Below are 26,292 nucleotides of genomic sequence, written 5' to 3' on the forward strand. Positions count from 1 at the left end.
CCAGATGAGGTGATGGGTCGGGGCCGGCGTCTACCCTGCCAGATGAGGTGATGGGTCGGGGCCGGCGTCTACCCTGCCAGATGAGGTGATGGGTCGGGGCCGGCGTCTACCCTGCCAGATGAGGTGATGGGTCGGGGCCGGCGTCTACCCTGCCAGATGAGGTGATGGGTCGGGGCCGGCGTCTACCCTGCCAGATGAGGTGATGGGTCGGGGCTGGCGTCTACCCTGCCAGATGAGGTGATGGGTCGGGGCTGGTGTCTACCCTGCCAGATGAGGTGATGGGTCGGGGCTGGTGTCTACCCTGCCAGATGAGGTGATGGGTCGGGGCTGGTGTCTACCCTGCCAGAGGAGGTGATGGGTCGGGGCTGGTGTCTACCCTGCCAGAGGAGGTGATGGGTCGGGGCTGGTGTCTACCCTGCCAGAGGAGGTGATGGGTCGGGGCCGGTGTCTACCCTGCCAGATGAGGTGATGGGTCGGGGCCGGTGTCTACCCTGCCAGATGAGGTGATGGGTCGGGGCTGGTGTCTACCCAGCATCATTAGATGAGGTGATGGGTCGGGCCGGCGTCTACCCTGCCAGATGAGGTGATGGGTCGGGGCCGGCGTCTACCCTGCCAGATGAGGTGATGGGTCGGGGCCGGCGTCTACCCTGCCAGATGAGGTGATGGGTCGGGGCTGGTGTCTACCCTGCCAGATGAGGTGATGGGTCGGGGCTGGTGTCTACCCTGCCAGACGAGGTGATGGGTCGGGGCCGGTGTCTACCCTGCCAGATGAGGTGATGGGTCGGGGCTGGTGTCTACCCAGCATCATTAGATGAGGTGATGGGTCGGGGCCGGTGTCTACCCTGCATCATTAGACGAGGTGATGGGTCGGGGCTGGTGTCTACCCTGCCAGATGAGGTGATGGGTCGGGGCTGGTGTCTACCCTGCCAGATGAGATGATGGGTCGGGCTGGTGTGACGGCTTGGGGCGGTGTCTATTCTGTGCCGAGTAAACTCAGCTCATTGACATGATGGTGTTTTTATGACACACACACACCGGGGCTACAGTATGTCAGGGTGCTCCTCCTCTAGTGTGTGTGTATATGTCACACTGTTCCTCTACTGACAGGAAATGACAGGAGGGAACAGTTTGTGTCTGGTGAGGTTTGTCTCTTCACAGCACACAGTGCACCCAGGCATGAATAAGTGATGTGGAACTGAATGTCAATAATATACCACCCTTTCTGTTTAACACGCAGCCCAGCCTACCTGGCGATCTTGCGTGTGTCGTGAGGATGTAGCATAGAGGCCATTTCAGGATCGACCTCGGTCAGTCTCCTGTGGAGCTCAGCCCCGCCCAGTTTCTCCAGCTCCGCCTTCCTATCAATAGACCCGCCTTTCTTCCCCTCTCCTTCATTCTCCTGCTGAGAGAGAGAGAGAGAGAGACCGAGGAGGAGGAGGCGAGTGGAGCAAAAGAGAGAGAAAAAGAGCGGGGGAGAGAAGTAGAGAGAGAAATGGAAAGAGAGACGGGGAGAGAGAAAAAGAGCGGGGGAGAGAAGTAGAGAGAGAAATGGAAAGAGAGACGGGGAGAGAGAAAAAGAGCGGGGGAGAGAAGTAGAGAGAGAAATGGAAAGAGAGACGGGGAGAGAGAAAAAGAGCGGGGGAGAGAAGTAGAGAGAGAAATGGAAAGAGAGACGGGGAGAGAGAAAAAGAGCGGGGGAGAGAAGTAGAGAGAGAAATGGAAAGCGAGACGGGGAGAGAGAAAAAGAGCGGGGGAGAGAAGTAGAGAGAAATGAAATGAGAAAAAAAAAGAATAAAGTGACTTGACATTAAATTGCATCATCAGGTGGTCTTCTCATTATCTTCCCATATTGTGAAGGGAGAAAGAGCGAAATGGTGGGGGTGAGTCAGGGGCGAGGAGGGTGAGGAGGGGGCGAGGGAGAAGTTACGGGAGGTTACTTCTTACCCCTGTATACCCAGAACTTTCCACAGCAATGACTGATGTAGGGGTGAGTTAGGGGCGAGTCAGGGGGTGAGTCAGGGGCGAGGAGTGTGGTTCTTACCCCTACATCCATCAGTACTCTCCACAGCAGTGATTCTATGTAGTAGTTAGTTCCTCCTACTATGATGGGCAGCTTCTCTCTGCTGTACAGGTCCTCGATGTGGGCTGGTTAAGGAAACACTGATTTACCCTACTAAATAAATTACACACACTTTCAATAAGAATAGAATGTTTCTAAACACTTCATTAACGTGGATACTACCATGATAACCCTGAATGAATCATAAATAATGATGAGTGAGAAAGTTAAACGCATAAATAGCATACCCTCCATAAAATGCTAACCTCTTACCATTACAATAACAGGGGAGGGTAGAATTTTATATCATACCCCCAAGACATGCTAACCTCTCACCATTACAATAACAGGGGAGGTTAGCATTTTATATCATACCCCCAAGACATGCTAACCTCTCACCATTACAATAACAGGGGAGGTTAGCATTTTATATCATACCCCCAAGACATGCTAACCTCTCACCATTACAATAACAGGGGAGGTTAGCATTTTATATCATACCTCCAAGACATGCTAACCTCTCACCATTACAATAACAGGGGAGGTTAGCATTTTATATCATACCACCAAGACATGCTAACCTCTCACCATTACAATAACAGGTATATGAACTATATATACACCGATTTACAAAGTATACAAGACCAGTGATCAGAGAGCTGATGATAGGCTCATAGGAAGTCTCTCTCTCTCGGGATAATGAGATATCTTATCTGAGAAGTTAAGGCCCATCAGCTATCATCACTCACCTCCCCCTCGCACAGACAGACACACACACACACACACACACACACACACACACACACACACAGTCACCACCCTGCCTCACTCTGCACTCCCTGAGGAGTGAGAGAGAGATGGAGAGAGGGAACATGAGCCTGTGGGAGAGACAGATGGATGGAAAGAAATTCTGACAGTGAAAGTAGGAGGGCTAAAGAGAAAGGGGGGGAGAGAGAGAGAGGGGAAGGGACGGCGAGAGAGAGAGGGAGAGCACGAGGAAGGGAGGGAGGGAGAGCGAGGAAGGGACGGAGAGAGTGAGAGAGAGAGAGAGAGAGAGAGAGAGAAAAGCAGGAAATGATGCAAGAGAGATGCAGACAGAGGCAGAGAGACAGAGAGAAGCAGAGAGAGATGTGAGCAGCATGTTAAACGGACAGAGAATGACCGGTCATGATAGTATGTTTTTCTCCTCTCTCATCTCACCGTGGCCCAATCTCTTCCTCTCGCTCTCTTTTACTCTCCATTCCTCTACACCTCTTCGCACTTCCTCTTCGCACACAGTCTTCTCACCCTCCCCCCCGTCTCTCTACCCTCCCCCCCCCCCGTCTCTCTCTCACCCCCCCCCCGTCTGTCTCTCTCACCCTCCCCCCGCCTCTCTCTCTCACCCTCCCCCCGTCTCTCTCTCTCACCCTCCCCCCGCTCTCTCTCTCACCCTCCCCCGTCTCTCTCTCTCTCACCCTCCCCCCGTCTCTCTCTCTCTCACCCTCCCCCCCGTCTCTCTCACCCTCCCCCTCCGTCCCTCACCCTCCCCCCCGTCTCTCTCTCACCCTCCCCCCCCGTCTCTCTCTCACCCTCCCCCCCCGTCTCTCTCTCTCACCCTCCCCCCCATCTCTCTCACCCTCCCCCCCATCTCTCTCACCCTCCCCCCCGTCTCTCTCTCTCTCTCTCTCTCTCTCTCACCCTCCGTCTCTCTCTCTCACCCTCCCCCCCGTCTCTCTCTCTCTCACCCTCCCCCCGTCTCGCTCTCTCTCACCCTCCCCCCCCGTCTCTCTCTCTCACCCTCCCCCCCCGTCTCTCTCTCTCACCCTCCCCCCCATCTCTCTCACCCTCCCCCCCGTCTCTCTCTCTCTCTCTCTCTCTCTCTCTCTCACCCTCCGTCTCTCTCTCTCACCCTCCCCCGTCTCTCTCTCTCACCCTCCCCCGTCTCTCTCTCTCACCCTCCCCCGTCTCTCTCTCTCACCCTCCCCCCGTCTCTCTCTCTCACCCTCCCCCCGTCTCTCTCTCTCACCCTCCCCCCGTCTCTCTCTCTCACCACCGACACACAAGGGCTGCACTGATACTATCATTAGTCATTACAGCTGAAGCTACTGTGCTGCACACACACAATCCTCGTTTGCAACAGAAATCCCTGTAAGGACAGTAAAACAGCCCCACGAGGACAAAGGCTATTTTAGGCTTAGTGAAAATAGTATTTTTACAAAGAGAGTAAAACATATGCTGTGTGTGTGTGTGTGTGTGAGAGTGAGAGAGTGTAAAATCAAAACGTTTATTAGTCAATTATCGTTTCGCAGATGTTATCGTAAGTGCAGCGAAATGCTTATGTATCTTGCCCCAATATCTAGCCATACAACAACAGAATAACAATACAACATAAAACATTTATAACACACAAAATAAAAAGAAGACATCAGAACGAGGGTATTGAATATAAATAAATGTAAACTGAACAAAAAAATATATAAAAACGCAACAATTTCAACGATTTTACTGAGTTACAGTTCATTATAAGGAAATCAGTCAATTAAAATAAATGTATTAGGTCCTAATCTATGGATTTCACATGACTGGGGAATACAGATATGCATGTTGTTGGTCACAGATACCTTAAAAGAAACAGACCTCAGGATGTCGTCACGGTATCCCTACGCATTCAAATTGTGTCCGTAGCTTATACCTGCCCCACACCATAACCACCACCACCACCACCACGGGGCACTCTGTTCACAACGTTGATATCAGCAAACTGCTCGGCCAATACGACGCAACACACATACGGTCTGCGTTTTATGAGGCCGTTTGGATGTACCGCTAAATTCTCTAAAAACGACACTGGTAGAGAACATCAATAAGGATGCACGATATATCTGCGAACATATCGGAATCGGACGATATTAGCTAAAAAAAAAAAGCCAACATCGGTATCGGCCCGAAGTCGAGTTTAACGCTGATGTGCAAAAAATAAAATAAAAAAAATAAATCGATGTCAAAGCTGACGGTGCATACCTCTATAAAGTAGGTAGGTGATGTATTGACGCCACGTAAAATGTTGCGCCACGCGTGCAACACAGCATTATTCCTAACCTAGCCCACAACGTCTGCGGTGTGGATCTGCTGTGCAATCAAACAAAGTCATTTGAAAGAGTAAGAACATTTCAGCGAGATGAAAGGTGAAACCCATTAAAACCAAGATAATGGAATTCATTTTCCCTTGACAATCAACCGTTGTCTGTCCTGGGTGATGTTGGCTTTCGCCGACTGGTCGAGCACCGGTACACACTAAACGTTACCAAGTGCCCTATTTTTCAGATGTTGCCCTACCGGAGTTACACAGTAACAGCGTCACTGCTTTAAGCTTCATCGTTTTTTGGGGGGATGGAAAATATCAGATATCGGTATCGGCCAAAAATATATCAGTGCATCACTATAAATGAAAATTCAATTCTCTTGCAACAGCTCTGGTGGACATTCGTACAGTCACCATGCCAATTGCATGGCCTTTTGTCCCCGGCACAAGGTGCACCTGTGTAATGATAATCAATTTAATAAAACACAGAAGACGAGCAAAATGGATAAAAGAGTGTGGTGGTATAGCAGGAACAGCGACATCTATTGGTCAAAACCCAGTACTACTTTATGGTAAATAATATAACCGACTTGAATTACTAATTTCCCTGAACAGCGAGAAAAAAAAAAAAAATAAATAAAAAAATCACCAGATTCAAAGGGAATAAGTTACATAGTACGTAGATGCAATACTCCAAGCCGCAGTGTCTTACTACTTTGTCAAACATAGAGAACTGATGCTGTATACGGGTTGTTGGGTTGTGGAGGGTTCCGTGGGTTGCTTTAAAACATTTAATAAAAAATGATTAATGTCTTACTCATTGGTATGTTAACATTATTGAAGTGACCAGTGTTAAGTGACGTGTGTGTGTGTGTGTGTGTGTGTGTGTGTGTGTGACCAGACTGCCCGCGTACACCGTCGTGCGCATGTTCATTTTTTGTCCACCCACACCAGATAAAAAAAAAAAATCAGGACACGCAGGTTGAAATATCAAAAGAAACTCTGAATTGACTATATTAATTTGGGAACAGGTCAAAAAGCATTAAACATTTATGGCAATTTAGCTAGCTAGCTTGCTGTTGCTAGCTAATTTGTCCTGGGATATAAACATTGGGTTGTTATTTTTACCTGTAATTCACAAGGTCCTCTACTATAACAATAATCCACAGATAAAAGGGTAAAAGTTTGTTTCTAGTAATCTCTCCTCCTTCAGACTTCTTCTTCTTCTTTGGATTTTATATGGCGGTTGGCAACCAACTTTAAGGTGCATTACCACCACCAACTGGACTGGAGTGTGGACCTCAGTTCATCTGTCAAATCACCCACGTGGGGAAATGCTCCTAACAACCAATGAGGAGATGGGAAGAGGTGGGACTTGCAGCGCGTCAAGCATCACAAATACAACCAAGTTGACGTGCGCGAGCAATGATTGAATAACATGTTTAGATTTATTTTTGCAACGCATCGCGAGCGGTGTGGTCCACATGTCTCACCCATACAGGAAGTACAATCATAAAGGATATGAGAGCCAGGGCCCTGTTCCTGAAGTCTACCACAGTGTAGCTGCTGACCAGGGGATCCACGAAGCTGATCATGTGATGAGTGCACTGGGCACGCTCCTCAGCCGTCACCTTATTGGTTATGATGTCCAGCCCGCGATACACCTGAGGAAGACAGAGAGAACCAAATCAGATGTCAAGATCGACAAGGCAGAAAAGTTGTCCGTTAAATGTGCTTCAAGATACCAATCGAACCGCAATTAACACAAAACGTTGTAGAGTGAGTTAGACACAGTAGCCAATAACAGAACAGCCACTGAGCTAAGCAGACCCACGGGTAATGACACCGTCGGATAACAGAACAGCCACTGAGCTAAGCAGACCCACGGGTAATGACACCGTCGGATAACAGAACAGCCACTGAGCTAAGCAGACCCACGGGTAATGACACCGTCGGATAACAGAACAGCCACTGAGCTAAGCAGACCCACGGGTAATGACACCGTCGGATAACAGAACAGCCACTGAGCTAAGCAGACCCACGGGTAATGACACCGTCGGATAACAGAACAGCCACTGAGCTAAGCAGACCCACGGGTAATGACACCGTCGGATAACAGAACAGCCACTGAGCTAAGCAGACCCACGGGTAATGACACCGCCGGATAACAGAACAGCCACTGAGCTAAGCAGACCCACGGGTAATGACACCGTCGGATAACAGAACAGCCACTGAGCTAAGCAGACCCACGGGTAATGACACCGTCGGATAACAGAACAGCCACTGAGCTAAGCAGACCCACGGGTAATGACACCGCCGGATAACAGAACAGCCACTGAGCTAAGCAGACCCACGGGTAATGACACCGTCGGATAACAGAATGTGCCAACTGGGTGTCAGCGTCTCGAACACGTTTACGGAATTTCTCGGAATGCTCAGATGCTCCTAAAGGGGATCATGTTCTGGTCTCTCTCTCCCCAGGCTCCCTACACATTCATGTACTGTAGTCTCTCTCTCTCTCTCTCTCTCTCCAGGCTCCCTACATATTCATGTACTGTAGTCTCTCTCTCTCTCTCCAGGCTCCCTACATATTCATGTACTGTAGTCTCTCTCTCCAGGCTCCCTACACATTCATGTACTGTAGTCTCTCTCTCTCTCTCCAGGCTCCCTACACATTCATGTACTGTAGTCTCTCTCTCTCTCCAGGCTCCCTACATATTCATGTACTGTAGTCTCTCTCTCTCCAGGCTCCCTACATATTCATGTACTGTAGTCTCTCACTCTCTCCAGGCTCCCTACATATTCATGTACTGTAGTCTCTCTCTCCCTCCAGGCTCCCTACACATTCATGTACTGTAGTCTCTCTCTCTCTCTCTCTCCAGGCTCCCTACACATTCATGTACTGTAGTCTCTCTCTCTCTCTCTCCAGGCTCCCTACACATTCATGTACTGTAGTCTCTCTCTCTCTCTCTCTCTCCAGGCTCCCTACATATTCATGTACTGTAGTCTCTCTCTCTCTCTCCAGGCTCCCTACACATTCATGTACTGTAGTCTCTCTCTCTCTCCAGGCTCCCTACATATTCATGTACTGTAGTCTCTCTCTCTCTCTCCAGGCTCCCTACATATTCATGTACTGTAGTCTCTCTCTCTCTCTCTCCAGGCTCCCTACATATTCATGTACTGTAGTCTCTCTCTCTCTCCAGGCTACCTACATATTCATGTACTGTAGTCTCTCTCTCTCTCTCCAGGCTCCCTACATATTCATGTACTGTAGTCTCCTCTCTCTCTCTCCAGGCTCCCTACACATTCATGTACTGTAGTCTCTCTCTCTCTCTCCAGGCTCCCTACATATTCATGTACTGTAGTCTCTCTCTCTCTCTCTCCAGGCTCCCTACATATTCATGTACTGTAGTCTCTCTCTCTCTCCAGGCTCCCTACATATTCATGTACTGTAGTCTCTCTCTCTCTCTCCAGGCTCCCTACATATTCATGTACTGTAGTCTCTCTCTCCAGGCTCCCTACACATTCATGTACTGTAGTCTCTCTCTCTCTCTCCAGGCTCCCTACACATTCATGTACTGTAGTCTCTCTCTCTCTCCAGGCTCCCTACATATTCATGTACTGTAGTCTCTCTCTCTCCAGGCTCCCTACATATTCATGTACTGTAGTCTCTCTCTCTCTCCAGGCTCCCTACATATTCATGTACTGTAGTCTCTCTCTCCCTCCAGGCTCCCTACACATTCATGTACTGTAGTCTCTCTCTCTCTCTCTCTCCAGGCTCCCTACACATTCATGTACTGTAGTCTCTCTCTCTCTCTCTCCAGGCTCCCTACACATTCATGTACTGTAGTCTCTCTCTCTCTCTCTCTCTCCAGGCTCCCTACATATTCATGTACTGTAGTCTCTCTCTCTCTCTCCAGGCTCCCTACACATTCATGTACTGTAGTCTCTCTCTCTCTCCAGGCTCCCTACATATTCATGTACTGTAGTCTCTCTCTCTCTCTCCAGGCTCCCTACATATTCATGTACTGTAGTCTCTCTCTCTCTCTCTCCAGGCTCCCTACATATTCATGTACTGTAGTCTCTCTCTCTCTCCAGGCTACCTACATATTCATGTACTGTAGTCTCTCTCTCTCTCTCCAGGCTCCCTACATATTCATGTACTGTAGTCTCCTCTCTCTCTCTCCAGGCTCCCTACACATTCATGTACTGTAGTCTCTCTCTCTCTCTCCAGGCTCCCTACATATTCATGTACTGTAGTCTCTCTCTCTCTCTCTCCAGGCTCCCTACATATTCATGTACTGTAGTCTCTCTCTCTCTCCAGGCTCCCTACATATTCATGTACTGTAGTCTCTCTCTCTCTCTCCAGGCTCCCTACATATTCATGTACTGTAGTCTCCTCTCTCTCTCTCCAGGCTCCCTACACATTCATGTACTGTAGTCTCTCTCTCTCTCTCCAGGCTCCCTACATATTCATGTACTGTAGTCTCCTCTCTCTCTCTCCAGGCTCCCTACACATTCATGTACTGTAGTCTCTCTCTCTCTCCAGGCTCCCTACATATTCATGTACTGTAGTCTCTCTCTCTCTCTCCAGGCTCCCTACATATTCATGTACTGTAGTCTCTCTCTCTCTCTCTCCAGGCTCCCTACATATTCATGTACTGTAGTCTCTCTCTCTCTCCAGGCTCCCTACATATTCATGTACTGTAGTCTCTCTCTCTCTCTCCAGGCTCCCTACACATTCATGTACTGTAGTCTCTCTCTCTCCAGGCTCCCTACATATTCATGTACTGTAGTCTCTCTCTCTCTCCAGGCTCCCTACATATTCATGTACTGTAGTCTCCTCTCTCTCTCTCCAGGCTCCCTACATATTCATGTACTGTAGTCTCTCTCTCTCTCCAGGCTCCCTACACATTCATGTACTGTAGTCTCTCTCCCTCTCTCCAGGCTCCCTACATATTCATGTACTGTAGTCTCTCTCTCTCTCCAGGCTCCCTACATATTCATGTACTGTAGTCTCCTCTCTCTCTCCAGGCTCCCTACATATTCATGTACTGTAGTCTCTCTCTCTCTCCAGGCTCCCTACATATTCATGTACTGTAGTCTCTCTCTCTCTCTCTCCAGGCTCCCTACATATTCATGTACTGTAGTCTCTCTCTCTCTCTCTCCAGGCTCCCTACACATTCATGTACTGTAGTCTCTCTCTCTCTCCAGGCTCCCTACATATTCATGTACTGTAGTCTCTCTCTCTCTCTCTCCAGGCTCCCTACATATTCATGTACTGTAGTCTCTCTCTCTCTCTCTCCAGGCTCCCTACATATTCATGTACTGTAGTCTCTCTCTCTCTCTCCAGGCTCCCTACATATTCATGTACTGTAGTCTCTCTCTCTCTCTCTCCAGGCTCCCTACATATTCATGTACTGTAGTCTCTCTCTCTCTCCAGGCTCCCTACATATTCATGTACTGTAGTCTCTCTCTCTCTCTCTCCAGGCTCCCTACATATTCATGTACTGTAGTCTCTCTCTCTCTCTCTCCAGGCTCCCTACATATTCATGTACTGTAGTCTCTCTCTCTCTCCAGGCTCCCTACATATTCATGTACTGTAGTCTCTCTCTCTCTCTCCAGGCTCCCTACATATTCATGTACTGTAGTCTCCTCTCTCTCTCTCCAGGCTCCCTACACATTCATGTACTGTAGTCTCTCTCTCTCTCTCCAGGCTCCCTACATATTCATGTACTGTAGTCTCCTCTCTCTCTCTCCAGGCTCCCTACACATTCATGTACTGTAGTCTCTCTCTCTCTCCAGGCTCCCTACATATTCATGTACTGTAGTCTCTCTCTCTCTCTCCAGGCTCCCTACATATTCATGTACTGTAGTCTCTCTCTCTCTCTCTCCAGGCTCCCTACATATTCATGTACTGTAGTCTCTCTCTCTCTCCAGGCTCCCTACATATTCATGTACTGTAGTCTCTCTCTCTCTCTCTCCAGGCTCCCTACACATTCATGTACTGTAGTCTCTCTCTCTCCAGGCTCCCTACATATTCATGTACTGTAGTCTCTCTCTCTCTCCAGGCTCCCTACATATTCATGTACTGTAGTCTCCTCTCTCTCTCTCCAGGCTCCCTACATATTCATGTACTGTAGTCTCTCTCTCTCTCCAGGCTCCCTACACATTCATGTACTGTAGTCTCTCTCTCTCCAGGCTCCCTACACATTCATGTACTGTAGTCTCTCTCTCTCTCCAGGCTCCCTACATATTCATGTACTGTAGTCTCTCTCTCTCTCTCTCCAGGCTCCCTACACATTCATGTACTGTAGTCTCTCTCTCTCTCTCTCTCTCCAGGCTCCCTACATATTCATGTACTGTAGTCTCTCTCTCTCTCCAGGCTCCCTACATATTCATGTACTGTAGTCTCTCTCTCTCTCCAGGCTCCCTACATATTCATGTACTGTAGTCTCTCTCTCTCTCTCTCCAGGCTCCCTACATATTCATGTACTGTAGTCTCTCTCTCTCTCTCTCCAGGCTCCCTACATATTCATGTACTGTAGTCTCTCTCTCTCTCTCTCTCCAGGCTCCCTACATATTCATGTACTGTAGTCTCTCTCTCTCTCTCCAGGCTCCCTACATATTCATGTACTGTAGTCTCTCTCTCTCTCTCCAGGCTCCCTACATATTCATGTACTGTAGTCTCTCTCTCTCTCTCTCCAGGCTCCCTACATATTCATGTACTGTAGTCTCTCTCTCTCTCTCCAGGCTCCCTACATATTCATGTACTGTAGTCTCTCTCTCTCTCTCCAGGCTCCCTACATATTCATGTACTGTAGTCTCTCTCTCTCTCTCCAGGCTCCCTACATATTCATGTACTGTAGTCTCTCTCTCTCTCTCCAGGCTCCCTACATATTCATGTACTGTAGTCTCTCTCTCTCTCCAGGCTCCCTACATATTCATGTACTGTAGTCTCTCTCTCTCTCCAGGCTCCCTACACATTCATGTACTGTAGTCTCTCTCTCTCTCCAGGCTCCCTACATATTGCCTAAATTTAGTGTGGGGGGGAGAAAACATTGACATAACAGAAGGCAGGCACACCATCAGTAATGAGAACATAACGCTCCCTAAAATTACCAGACATCATACCACTTCCTCTCACACACACACACACACACACACACACACACACACACACACACACACACACACACACACACACACACACACACACACACACACACACACACACACACAGTGATAGAACGATCAACGTGTTCTCCTAGTTGTCAGTGTGTGTACCCATCTCCCTCTGTGCCCGTCAGCGCAACAGGAAACACGGTCCGCTGACAACGATGAGAGCGTGGGGGGGGGGGGGGGGGGGGGGACTGCTCCTTTAACACACGTGGTGTCAAACTCATTCCACGGTTTTTAACTTTCAATTAAGACCGAGATAAGAAGGTGAGGCAAGTTCTATACTAATTAGTAACCTTGACTCATCGACCGAGTAAAAAATGGAGAAGTGGAAACACGCAGACAGGACCTCCGTGGAATGAGTTGGACACGTGCTCTGAGGAATGTTCCACCGACCTAAGAGGGTGGGATCGATATCAAAAATGAAATGGAGAGATAACGCGGCTAAATGGATAGATAAAAGCGACAGACCTCAACGAAAAGGCTCCTGGAAACTCTAATTAGTACAAAAAGGATTGTAACTGACAGTGCTTAATCTGTGCCTGGCGGGGTAATAGTCACGCCCTGCTAGGAGAGGAGACATAGGAGAGGAGACATAGGAGAGGAGACATAGGAGAGGAGACAGTGGAGAGGAGACAGTGGAGAGGAGACAGTGGAGAGGAGACATAGGAGAGGAGACAGTGGAGAGGAGACAGTGGAGAGGAGACATAGGAGAGGAGACATAGGAGAGGAGACATAGGAGAGGAGACAGTGGAGAGGAGACAGTGGAGAGGAGACAGTGGAGAGGAGACAGTGGAGAGGAGACACTGGAGAGGAGACACTGGAGAGGAGACATAGGAGAGGAGACATAGGAGAGGAGACAGTGGAGAGGAGACAGTGGAGAGGAGACATAGGAGAGGAGACATAGGAGAGGAGACAGTGGAGAGGAGACAGTGGAGAGGAGACAGTGGAGAGGAGACAGTGGAGAGGAGACAGTGGAGAGGAGACACTGGAGAGGAGACATAGGAGAGGAGACATAGGAGAGGAGACAGTGGAGAGGAGACAGTGGAGAGGAGACAGTGGAGAGGAGACATAGGAGAGGAGACAGTGGAGAGGAGACAGTGGAGAGGAGACATAGGAGAGGAGACATAGGAGAGGAGACATAGGAGAGGAGACAGTGGAGAGGAGACAGTGGAGAGGAGACAGTGGAGAGGAGACATAGGAGAGGAGACAGTGGAGAGGAGACAGTGGAGAGGAGACATAGGAGAGGAGACATAGGAGAGGAGACAGTGGAGAGGAGACATAGGAGAGGAGACATAGGAGAGGAGACAGTGGAGAGGAGACATAGGAGAGGAGACAGTGGAGAGGAGACAGTGGAGAGGAGACATAGGAGAGGAGACATAGGAGAGGAGACATAGGAGAGGAGACATAGGAGAGGAGACAGTGGAGAGGAGACAGTGGAGAGGAGACAGTGGAGGAGACAGTGAGGTGGAAAAAGAAGAGACAGTGTAGAGAGAGGAGGAGACAGATGAGCGAGAGGAAAGGAGGCAGAGGACAGGAGTGAGTGAGTGAATAGTAGTGGAGACAGACAGGGGAATGTGGCTCTAATTTGGAGCCGCGATCCTCAACGGCTCCCTGATTTAGAGAGCTTTGGTCCTCACACACAGCTCTCACTATTCAAAAGAGCTCGTCTCTCTCTCTCTCTATCCACTCCTTCCCATCTCTCCGGCCAGTCTACTGTATCCACTCCTTCCCATCTCTCCGGCCAGTCTACTGTAACCACTCCTTCCCATCTCTCCGGCCAGTCTACTGTATCCACTCCTTCCCATCTCTCCGGCCAGTCTACTGTATCCACTCCTTCCCATCTCTCCGGCCAGTCTACTGTATCCACTCCTTCCCATCTCTCTCTCCAGTCTACTGTATCCACTCCTTCCCATCTCTCCGGCCAGTCTACTGTATCCACTCCTTCCCATCTCTCCGGCCAGTCTACTGTATCCACTCCTTCCCATCTCTCCGGCCAGTCTACTGTATCCACTCCTTCCCATCTCTCCGGCCAGTCTACTGTATCCACTCCTTCCCATCTCTCCGGCCAGTCTACTGTATCCACTCCTTCCCATCTCTCCGGCCAGTCTACTGTATCCACTCCTTCCCATCTCTCCGGCCAGTCTACTGTATCCATCACAGGTTAGCGTTTCTCGTCATGAATCTTGTTCTGGAGGCATCTCTGCAGAGTGATCATGAGCTAGCACAGCCACAAAGCTATCAGAAATCATTCAGTTCTGCCTCCGGAACAAGATTATTACCAATCCCGCAAGGTATGACGTCAAACACCCAGAAAAGGCTACTCTCCTCGATGTTATCGTCACAAATAATCCTGATAGGTATCAGGTCTGGTGTTTTCTGTAATGACCTTAGTGATCACTGTTTTACAGCCTGTGTTTGTAATGGCTGCTCAGTGAAATGACCTGTCCTGATTCGTCAGACTATTGCTAAAAAAAAAAAATTATAATAATAATAATTCTTTAATGAGCAAGCCTTCCTTCATGACCTGGCCTCTGTAAAATGGTATAGAATCAGTTTGATCCCGTCTGTTGAAGACGCTTGGACCTTATTTTTTATATATTTTCAGTGGTAATGTTAACAAACACACCGACATAAAGAAAATAAGAATTAAAAACATGATCTGGCAGAGTTACTCCACCTCGGCACACGTACACTCAGGCTGACTGGCTCTCGATCGGGCAAATGAGAAATAAGTTCACTCAGGCTGTCCGGAAGGCCATAGTTACTTACTTTGAGGAACAGTTCTCTCTCTATGGGTCTAACCCCAAGAATTCTGGAAAACAGTTAAAGACCTGGAGAATAAACCCTCCTTACAGCTGCCCATGTCCCTTAATGTTGATGTGGTTGTTACTGACAAGAAGGACATGGCTGAGCTCCTTAACTTCACTAGGGTAGGGGGCAGCATTCGGAATTTTGGATGAAAAGCGTGCCCAAATTAAACTGCCTGCTACTCAGGCCCAGAAGCTAGGAGATGCATATAATTTAGATTTGGATAGAAAACACTCTAAAGCTTCCAAAACTGTTAAAATAATGTCTGTGAATAATAACAGAACTGATATGGCAGGTGAAAACCTGAGGAAAATCCATCCAGGAAGTACTATTATTTTGAAAGACTTATTCCATTGAAAGCCTATCCACCATACAAAGTAGGACCCAGTTCACAATCTCTATGGCTTCCACTACATGTGGCCAGTCTTTAGGCATTGTTTCAGGCTTTTACTCTGAAAAATGAGGGCGATACAGCACTTTCAATGAGAGGACAGTGGACATTTCCAGACATGAGTCCAGCGCGCGATCAGGAACGCGTCTTTCTTGTTTCTCCTTTTCTATTGACGAAGCTATTGTCCGGTTGAAATATTACTGATTATTTATGACAAAAACCTGAGGATTGATTTTAAACATCGTTTGACATGTTTCTACAAACTTTTATTGTACTTTGACTTTATGTCTGGGTGTTGAGAGAGCGCTTTGTGCCTTTGGATTACTCAACGCGCCAACAAAACAGAGGTTTTTGGACATAAAGAGGGACATTATCGAACAAAACAAACATTTGTGTAACATGGAGTCCTGGGAGTGCAACCATATGAAGATCAAACGTAAGTGATTAATTTAAATCGCTATTTCTGACTTTTGTGAGTCCTCTCCTTGGCTGAAAAATGTCTGTATGGTTTCTTGTGGCTCGGCGCTGTCCTAACATAATCGCATTGGGGTGTTTTCGCTGTAAAACCTTTTTGAAATCGGACACTGTGGTTGGATTAACAAGAAGTTTCTTTAAAATGGTGTATAATACTTGTATGTTTGAGGAATTTTTATTATGGGATTTCTGTTGTTTTGAATTTGGCGCCCTGCAATTTCACTGGCTGTTGTCGAGGTGGGACGCTAGCATCCCAATGATACCAGAGTTACTCACGATAAACGTTCACAAAAAGCATAACAATTATTTTAAGAATTATAGATACAGACCTCCTCTATGCACTCGATATGTCCGATTTTAAAATAGCTTTTTGGTGAAAGCACATTTTGCAATATTCTAAGTACATAGCCCAGGCATCACGGGCTCGCTATTTAGACACCCGGCAAGTTTAGCACTCACCATAATCATATTTACTATTATAAAAATGTCATTACCTTTTGTTGTCTTCGTCAGAATGCACACCCAGGACGTCTACTTCAATAACAAATGTTGGTTTGGTCCAAAATAATCCATCGTTATATCCGAATAGCGGCGTTTTGTTCGTGCGTTCCAGACACTATCCGAAATAGTAAAGAAGTGTCGCGCGCTTGGCGCAATTCCTGACAATAAAATTCAAAGTATTCCATTGCCGTACGTCGAAGCATGTCAACCGCTGTTTAAAATCAATTTTTACGTCATTTTTCTCGTAGAAAAGCGATAAAATTCCGACAGGGAATCTCCTTTTCGGCAAACAGAGGAAAAAATCCCAAAGGCGGGGGCGGTCGGGGTCACGCGCATAAGCTAGTGTCTCTTGATGGGCCACTTGAGAAAGGCGATAATGTGTTTCAGCCTGGGGCTGGAATGACGACATTCTCTTTTTTCCCGGGCTATGAGAGCCTATGGACGACGTGGGAAGTGTCACGTTAGAGCAGAGATCCTTAGTAAATGATAGAGATGGCAAAGAAGTTCCAGAAATGGTCAGACAGGCCACTTCCTGTAAAGGAATCTCTCAGGTTTTGACCTGCCATTTGAGTTCTGTTATACTCACAGACACCATTCAAACAGTTTTAGAAAATTTAGGGTGTTTTCTATCCATATGTAATAAGTATATGCATATTCTAGTTACTGAGTAGGAGTGGTAACCAGATTAAATCGGGTATGTTTTTTATCCAGCCGTGTCAATGCTGCCCCCTAGCCCTAACAGGTTAACCACCACTTCATTAAATCAGGATTCCTATTTGACACAGCCATGCCTCCTTGCCCGTCCAACATTTCTTCATCTTCTAATGTAACTATCCCCAATGCTTCTCCCTCTTTTTCCCCTACAAAGTTTCTCTCTGCAGGCAGTCCCTACTGAGTCCGAGGTGCTAAAGGAACTCTTGAAACTTGACCAAAAACCATCTGGGTCAGATGGTTTAGAACATTTCTTCTTTAAGGTTGCTGCCCCTATCATCACCAAGCCTCTCTCTCCTTTCTGGGGAGGTTCCCATTGCTTGGAAGGCAGCCAAGGTTCGTCCTTTATTTAAAACAAAACTCTTTGGGATTGGGGGCGGTATTTTCATGTCCGGAGGAAAAGTGTGCCCAAAGTAAACTGCCTGCTACTCAGGCCCATATCATTGGTAGATTTGGATAGAAAACACTCTTAAGTTTCTAAAACTGTTAAAATTATGTCTGTGAGTATAACAGAACTGAAATGGCAGGCGAAACCCCAAGGACAAACCATCCAGGAATTGTTTTTTAAGTTCACTGTGTTTTCTAAGGGAAACCAGATTTATGAGGCACTTGCTTGCAGTTCCTATGGCTTCCACTAGATGTCAACAGTCTTTAGAAATTAGGTTGATGCTTTTCCTTTGAGAAATGAAGAAGTACGGCTATTCAGAATGAGTGTCAAGCCAAGTGGACTCTTGTTTGGGGCACGCGACCTGGAGCTCGCTACACTTTGATTTTATCCGCTATTGAACACAGTATATTCCGTCTTAAATTTTATCGATAATTTACGTTTTAGGATACCTAAGGATGGATTAGGAAAGTTGTTTGAAATGTTTGGACCAAGTTTACAGGTAACTTTAGATATTTTGTAGTCATGTTGGGAGAGTTGGAACCGGTGTTTTTCTGAATCAAACGCGCCAAATAAATGGACATTTTGGGGATATAAAGAAGGGTGTATATCGAACAAAAGGACCATTTGTGATGTTTCTGGGACATATTGGAGTGAGTGCCAACAGAAGAAGATCTTCAAAGGTAAGGCATGAATTATATCGTTATTTCTGACATTCGTGTCGCACCTGCCTGGTTGAAATATGATTTATGCGTTTGTATGATGGGGTGCTGTCCTCAGATAAATCGCATGGTTTGCTTTCGCCGTAAAGCCTTTTTGAAATCTGACACGGTGGCTGGATTAACAAGAAGTTAAGCTTTGTTTTGGTGTATTGCACTTCCGCTAGCAGAACGTCTAGCCGTAACAGGTTAAAAGGGGGAGATGAAGCTGATTATAACTGTTATAGGCCTATTTCTATTTTGCCCTGTTTATCAAAAGTGTTGGGAAAAACTTGACAATAATCAACTGACTGGCTTCCTTGATGTCTTCAGTATTCTCTCTGGTAGGAAATCTGGCTCCCCACCCAGGTTATGGATGCGTCACTGTAACCTTAAAAAGGCACTCGATGTCACCATTGTCCTTGATTCTAAGCAATGTAGTGCTGCTAATTTTATTGACTTGGCCAAAGCTTTTGATACGGTAGACCATTCCATTCTCATGGGCCGGCTAAGGAGTATTGGTGTCTCTGAGGGGTCTTTGGCCTGGTTTGCTAACTACATCTCTCAAAGAGTGCAGTGTATAAAGTCAGAAAATCTGCTGTCTCAGCCACTGCATGTCACCAAGGGAGTACCCCAAGGCTCAATGCTCTTCTCAATTTACATCAACAACATAGCTCAGGCAGTAGGAAACTCTCATCCATTGATATGCAGATGATAGTCTTACACTGAGCTGGTACCTCCCCGGATTTTGTGTTAAATGCTCTACAACAAAGCTTTCTTAGTGTCCAACAAGCTTTCTCTACCCGTAAACTTGTTCTGAACACCTCCAAAACAAAAGGTCATGTGGTTTGGTAAGAAGAATGCCCCTCTCCCCACAGGTGTGATTACTACCTCTGGGAGTTTAGAGCTTGAGGTAGTCACCTTATACAAGTAATTGGGAGTATGGCTAGATGGTACACTGTCCTTCTCTCAGCACATATCAAAGCTGCAGGTTAAAGTTAAATCTAGACTTGGTTTCCTCTATCGTAATCGCTCCTCTTTCACCCCAGCTGCCAAACTAACCCTGCTTCAGATGACCATCCTACCCATGCTAGATTACGGAGACATAATTTAAAGATCAGTAGGTAAGGGTGCTCTCGAGCGGCTAGATGTTCATTACCATTCGGCCATCAGATTTGCCACCAATGCTCCTTATAGGACACATCACTGCACTCTATACTCCGTTTTTTTTTTTACATTTTAGTTCACCTTTATTTAACCCTATGGGGCCAATGAGTCCTATGACCCCTGGTCAAAATTACAGCATTACATATGGAATAGGTACTGTTTATAAGGAATAGGTAGTGTATATAGGGAATAGGTCATGTATATTGGGAATAGGTCATGTATGTAGGGAATAAGTACTGTATATAGGGAATTTTTATTTTACCTTTATTTAACCAGGTAGGCCAGTTGATAACAAGTTCTCATTTACAACTGCGACCTGGCCAAGATAAAGCAAAGCAGTGCGACACAAACAACAACACAGTTACACATAAACAAACGTACAGTCAACACAATAGAAAAATCTATGTTCAGTGTGTGCAAATGTAGAAGATTAGGGAGGTAAGGCAATAAATAGGCCATAGAGGCGAAATAATTACAATTCAGCATTAACACTGGAGTGATAGATGTGCAAGTAGAAATACTGGGGTGAGTCTCCTGCTGAGTCTCCCGCTTCAGTGATTTTTGCAATTCGTTTCTGTCATTGGCAGCAGAGAACTGGAAGGAAAGGCAGCTAAAGGAGGCGTTGGCTTTGGGGGTGATCAGTGAAATATACCTGCTGGAGCGCGTGCTACGAGTAGGTTTTGCTAGCAAAGACTTATAGATGACCTGGAGCCAGTGGGTTTGGCGACGAATATGTAGTGAGGGCCAGCCAACACGCGCATATAGGTCGCAGTGGTGGGTAGTATATGGGGCTTTGGTGACAAAACGGATGGCACTGTGATAGACTACACCCAGTTCGCTGACTAGGGTGTTGGAGGCTATTTTGTAAATGACATCGCCGAAGTCAAGGATCAGTAGGATAGTCAGTTTTACGAGGGTATGTTTGGCGGCATGATTGAAGGAGGCTTTGTTGTGAAATAGGAAGCCAATTCTAGATTTAATTTTGGATTGGAGATGCTTAATATAAGTCTGGAAGGAGAGTTTACAGTCTAACCAGACACCTAGGTATTTGTAGTAAACTGTACACTGGTCATCTCTGTATACCTGTCGCAAGACCCACTGGTTGACGCTTATTTATAAAATCCTCTTAGGCCTCACTCCCCCCTATCTGAGATATCTACTGCAGCCTTCATCCTCCACATACAACACCCGTTCTGCCAGTCACATTCTGTTAAAAGGTCCCCAAAGCACACACATCCCTGGATCGCTCCTCTTTTCAGTTAGCGACTGGAACGAGCTCAACAAACACTCAAACTGGAGAGTTTTATCTCAATCTCTTCATTAAAAGACTCAATCACGGACACTCTTACTGACATTTCTGGCTGCTTTGCGTGATGTATTGTTGTCTCTACCTTCTTGCCCTTTGTGCTGTTGTCTGGGATGAAAGGCACCGGTCCACAATAAAATACCCAACGGTTATTATTACCGTTTCAAATGTTAATTATCATTAAAACCGCGTTTGATTTTAGTACGGTTTTGAAAAACTGACGGTAAATACTGTCCAGCATCAACCAAAGTTAGCAACAGTCTGACGCCGGCGCAGCAACGTGGGTTTTGTTTTGTGTGAAAACATGGCGGAAGGCAGTGACAGAGCTCGTGATATTTTTCAGCCTTCTAAGACGACCAAATCTGAAGTGTGGTCGTATTTTGGGTTTTACAAGAGTGCCGAGGGAAACTTAAAAATCGAAGATGGTCACCTTGTCTGCAGAACATGCAAAAAAAAAATACATGTATTTGCTGCGAAAGAGGGCAACACTTCAAATCTCTTGAGTCATCTTCATGACCACCACCCGCTACTTTATAGCGAATGCAAGGTAAGTTCACTTTTAGCTCCATGCATGATGTGGGGACTTGTGAATGGGGGGGGGGAAATGTCATGGTTTGTCTGTCTAACTTGCTAATAGCTTGTCAATAATATAAGCTGAAGCTTTCAGTGTTACCTACTCCTGTAAAAACACTACACATCGCTCTGCTGCTGTATGCATGGTGTGTCTGGAGACACTCTTCACCCATTGCACACGATAACACGTTATGTAGTTTAGTCACCCAACCAACATATTTAGTTCCTTTAAAATCCGTCAGACGTCGACTTGGTTGTAAAAGTGTTCCAACGGGAGAAACACTATAGACTCCTGTACAAGACTCCTGTATTTATTTCAATTGTTGGGCTCATTGCCATTACTATCACTGTCTTCGAAAGACTAATTTGTATTTATGTAAATTGTGCATGAGGGTCATTGCATATACTCATCAAATGCAACACAGAAGATAGATTTATAATTATTATTCAAACACACAGTCTAACACCAATAATTAATTTGCTATTCCTTTGTTCCGTGTGGCTCAGTTGGTAGAGCATGGTGTTTGCAACGCCAGGGTTGTGGGTTCGATTCCCACGGGGGACCAGTACAGAGAAAAAAAAAATGTATGAAATGTATGCATTCACTACTGTACGTCGCTCTGGATAAGAGCGTCTGCTAAATTACTAAAATGTACAGAGTGGGTGTGCAGCAGGCAAACCCAGTGATGCTATTGGTCCCTCCTCATCTACAGTTGTGACACAGACACTCCAGGAAGAGTTTAAAAAAAGGCAGGCTGCTTATGCACCCACATCAAAACATGCTCAAGACCTCACTGCAGCCCTTTCATATTAGACTGCAAAGGACATGCCATTTCAAATTGTTGAGAGGCCTGGTTTTCTGAGGCTGATGAAGGTTGCCGTGCCTTACTAAAGTGCCATCAAACATTTTTCCAAGACTGGAATCCCAAACCGGAACAACCAGGTTAAAACTGATGGTGGAAAAAAGTTTGGCTCAAAGACACATGGTTTTGCTGCAACTACTGACCTCTGGACCAGTGAAAGCAGGGGGTGGTTAACCCTACATCACCCTCACTATCCATTACCTCACCCCAGACTGGCAACTGGAATCAAACTTCCTGGAAACACAGTTCTCCGCAGAAGATCACTCGGCTCAGTGTTTTTTTTGGGGGGGTTTCTTTAATATGCTGGAAGAGTGAGGGGGGGGGGGGGGGGAAATCAACAAGGAAGACCTGGTCTGTATAACCACAGACAACGAAACAAACATGACCAAGGCTTTTGAACAAGGTCCCAGATCTGTGGATTTGGCTGCTTTGGCCATCATTTCAACCTGGTCATCTCAAAAGGGCTCTGAAAAATTCAGAGAGTTGACACAGCAGTCGAGGGCTGCCGTCATCTGGTCCAAGGCTTCTCACGGAGCTGGAGGAGAAGGAGAGAACTGAGAGAAAAGCAAGCTGCCCTCAACATGCCACAGAAGGCTCTGATCCATGATGTGGATCTACACACAACACGCTTGAGCGTTTCCTCAGCCAAACAGCAGCCAGTCTGTGTGCGACACTGGCTGGAGAAACAGGAACATGTCATCTGATGCTCAAGGATGCCGACCATAAGTGTCATGGAGCAACTGAGCCCCTTGAACCGCTGAGACCCGTGAACCCGCTGCGCAAGTTTACAGATGCAATTGCCTCAAGAGACACGAGTGACACTGTCAGCCATCAAGCCGGTCCTGGACCACATCACCCGTGATGTTCTGGTGGAAAAAGGATACGGAGCCATCCCTGACCAAGGAGATAAAAAGGGTAATGAGAGAAGACCTTAACAACAGACACACAGAGAAGGCAAAGAGAGTCATGCACATGGTTTGTTTCATTGACCTCTGCTTCAAAATTAGCTCTTTAGATGAGCCTGAGGCTGCAAAAGTTGACAATGACAGCTGCGTCCACGTGGCCTTGAAGCGGACAGCTGAACAAGTCAAGGAAGAACCACACTGAACCAGCAAGGACCATCCGTCTCTGCCATCCATTCCAGCAGAACAGGATCCACTGGTGGAGGGACCCCATCCATTCCAGCAGAACAAGATCCACTGGTGGGGTGGAGGGGCCCCATCCATTCCAGCAGAACGGGATCCACTGGTGGGGTGGAGGGGCCCCACCCATTCCAGCAGAACGGGATCCACTGGTGGGGTGGAGGGGCCCCACCCATTCCAGCAGAACGGGATCCACTGGTGGGGTGGAGGGGCCCCACCCATTCCAGCAGAACGGGATCCACTGGTGGGGTGGAGGGGCCCCATCCATTCCAGCTGAACGGGATCCACTGGTGGGGGGAGGGGCCCCATCCATTCCAGCAGAACAGGATCCACTGGTGGGGTGGAGGGGCCCCATCCATTCCAGCAGAACGGGAACCACTGGTGGGGTGGAGGGGCCCCACCCATTCCAGCAGAACAGGATCCACTGGTGGGGTGGAGGGGCCCCACCCATTCCAGCAGAACGGGATCCACTGGTGGGGTGGAGGGGCCCCATCCATTCCAGCAGAACGGGATCCACTGGTGGGGTGGAGGGGCCCCACCCATTCCAGCAGAACGGGATCCACTGGTGGGGTGGAGGGGCCCACCCATTCCAGCAGAACGGGATCCACTGGTGGGGTGGAGGGGCCCCACCCATTCCAGCAGAACAGGATCCACTGGTGGGGTGGAGGGGCCCCATCCATTCCAGCAGAACAGGATCCACTGGTGTGGTGGAGGGGCCCCATCCATTCCAGCAGAACGGGATCCACTGGTGGAGGGGCCCCATCCATTCCAGCAGAACAGGATCCACTGGTGTGGTGGAGGGGCCCCATCCATTCCAGCAGAACGGGATCCACTGGTGTGATGGAGGGGCCCCACCCATTCCAGCAGAACAGGATCCACTGGTGGGGTGGAGGGGCCCCATCCATTCCAGCAGAACAGGATCCACTGGTGGGGTGGAGGGGCCCCATCCATTCCAGCAGAACAGGATCCACTGGTGGAGGGGCCCCATCCATTCCAGCAGAACAGGATCCACTGGTGGAGGGGCCCCATCCATTCCAGCAGAACAGGATCCACTGGTGGAGGGGGGCCCCATCCATTCCAGCAGAACAGGATCCACTGGTGGGGTGGAGGGGCCCCATCCATTCCAGCAGAACAGGATCCACTGGTGGAGGGGCCCCATCCATTCCAGCAGAACAGGATCCACTGGTGGAGGGGCCCCATCCATTCCAGCAGAACAGGATCCACTGGTGGAGGGACCCCATCCATTCCAGCAGAACAGGATCCACTGGTGTGATGGAGGGGCCCCATCCATTCCAGCAGAACAGGATCCACTGGTGGAGGGGGGCCCCATCCATTCCAGCAGAACAGGATCCACTGGTGGAGGGGCCCCATCCATTCCAGCAGAACAGGATCCACTGGTGGAGGGACCCCATCCATTCCAGCAGAACAGGATCCACTGGTGGAGGGGCCCAATCCATTCCAGCAGAACAGGATCCACTGGTGGAGGGGCCCCATCCATTCCAGCAGAACAGGATCCACTGGTGGAGGGACCCCATCCATTCCAGCAGAACAGGATCCACTGGTGGAGGGGCCATGCATCAGAGCTGCCTCACCTGGCCAGGGTTGCCAGGAAGCTTTTGTGCATCCCAGCAACCAGCGTTCCATCAGAGAGTTCAGTGCCAGCGGTCACGTCGTTTCCACTCGCAGGGGAAAACGTTTTTTACATTTCAATCCCATGGCCACATTTTAATATTTACGCACACAAAAAGTGCATAGTGCTGCTAATTGTATTTGTTGTATGTTGGTTTTCAATGTAAAACTTTGGTGAAATGATTTCAGGGTATCAATACTTTTTGAACATTTCCAGCACGTTTGAAATATACTGCGATAATACAGATAACACAAATACAGATAAGACATAACACAGATAACCGTGATAATTTTGGTCACTATAATCGTGATATGAAATGTTCATAAAGTTTCATCTCTAGTATGTACCGCGTTTTGAGCTGCTACCATGTTGTTGTTACCATGACGCCGTCTTGGGTCTCTTTATGTCGTGTCGTCTCTCTTGTCCTGTGATTTGTCTAATATTTATTTTTTACATTTTTTGATCCCAACCCCCACACGAGGCCTTTTGGTAGGCCGTCATTGTAAATAAGAATTTGTTCTTAACTTGTGTGTATATATATATATATATATATATATATATATATATATATATATATATATATATATAAATAACTAACCTTTTAACTAGTTAAGACTCATCCCAATAAACATGAAACTGCTTTTCCACCCAGCTCTCTCTCCTTAATTTGAACTAGTCTGTTCTATCCTATTCTATGCTGTGGTGGGTTTGTATCTTCAGCTACTGAATAAGACCAGCCTAATCCCCAACAGCTGCCTGCCTGTGTGTGTGTGTGTGTGTGTTCAAGTCCTTCTGATTGAATCTCTACTAAATGAGGACAACTAGTCCCAGGAGAGACAGCCAATAAGACAGGGAGAAGGAGAGAGGAAGGAGGAGAGGAAGAACGAGGGAAAGGTTGTAAGTAGACCGAGCAGAGATCTATTAGTGGTGTGTTTGACGTATTTGAGATAACAGATCTGGCTCCGTAACTAAATGAAGGCCTCACCACTAATCTCATTTATGTCTCCATTTCATTTGTCTTATGTTTTGATAGGAGGCTCCTCTCATAGGCATATATGGGTTTTGGCGGGGCACTTGAGGGGCGACGGCATTGGAACATTGGTTTATGGGACAGTACAAATTTCTTACTTGGGCAACGCCAATCGGCGGGTGAAGGTGTGCTTTAGGACGCTAAAGGCATCCCTGATATGATAGTATCAGGGACAACAATCCCTTCTGGGATGTTGGAACGGGAAACCTGGAAGACTACTTAGAGACGTCTACAGTATGTTTAATAGTATATATATATATATATATATATAAAATGTGAACACCACTTCAAATTTGTGGATTCGGCTATTT

General features: G+C 47.4%; 1 protein-coding gene across 2 annotated transcripts in view; it reads right to left on the reverse strand.

Moving 5' to 3' along the window:
- trit1 (tRNA isopentenyltransferase 1) overlaps positions 1-26,292 on the reverse strand; it is a 66,239-nt gene that overhangs the window by 21,501 nt on the left and 18,446 nt on the right. The window contains exons 2-4 of one of the 2 annotated variants that reach the window (XM_082970252.1): positions 6,642-6,784; positions 2,042-2,138; positions 1,248-1,402 (exon numbers count right to left, since the gene is read on the reverse strand). In XM_082970252.1, coding sequence (XP_082826378.1) covers positions 1,248-1,402; positions 2,042-2,138; positions 6,642-6,784 — 395 coding nt within the window. Of the gene's footprint in view, positions 1-1,247; positions 1,403-2,041; positions 2,437-6,641; positions 6,785-26,292 lie in introns of those variants that run through there. The other variant, XM_045709514.2, reaches the window with a different exon arrangement.

Source organism: Salmo salar, chromosome 27 (assembly GCF_965601325.2).
Source record: "Salmo salar chromosome 27, fSalSal1, whole genome shotgun sequence".
Classification (NCBI taxonomy): domain Eukaryota; kingdom Metazoa; phylum Chordata; class Actinopteri; order Salmoniformes; family Salmonidae; genus Salmo; species Salmo salar.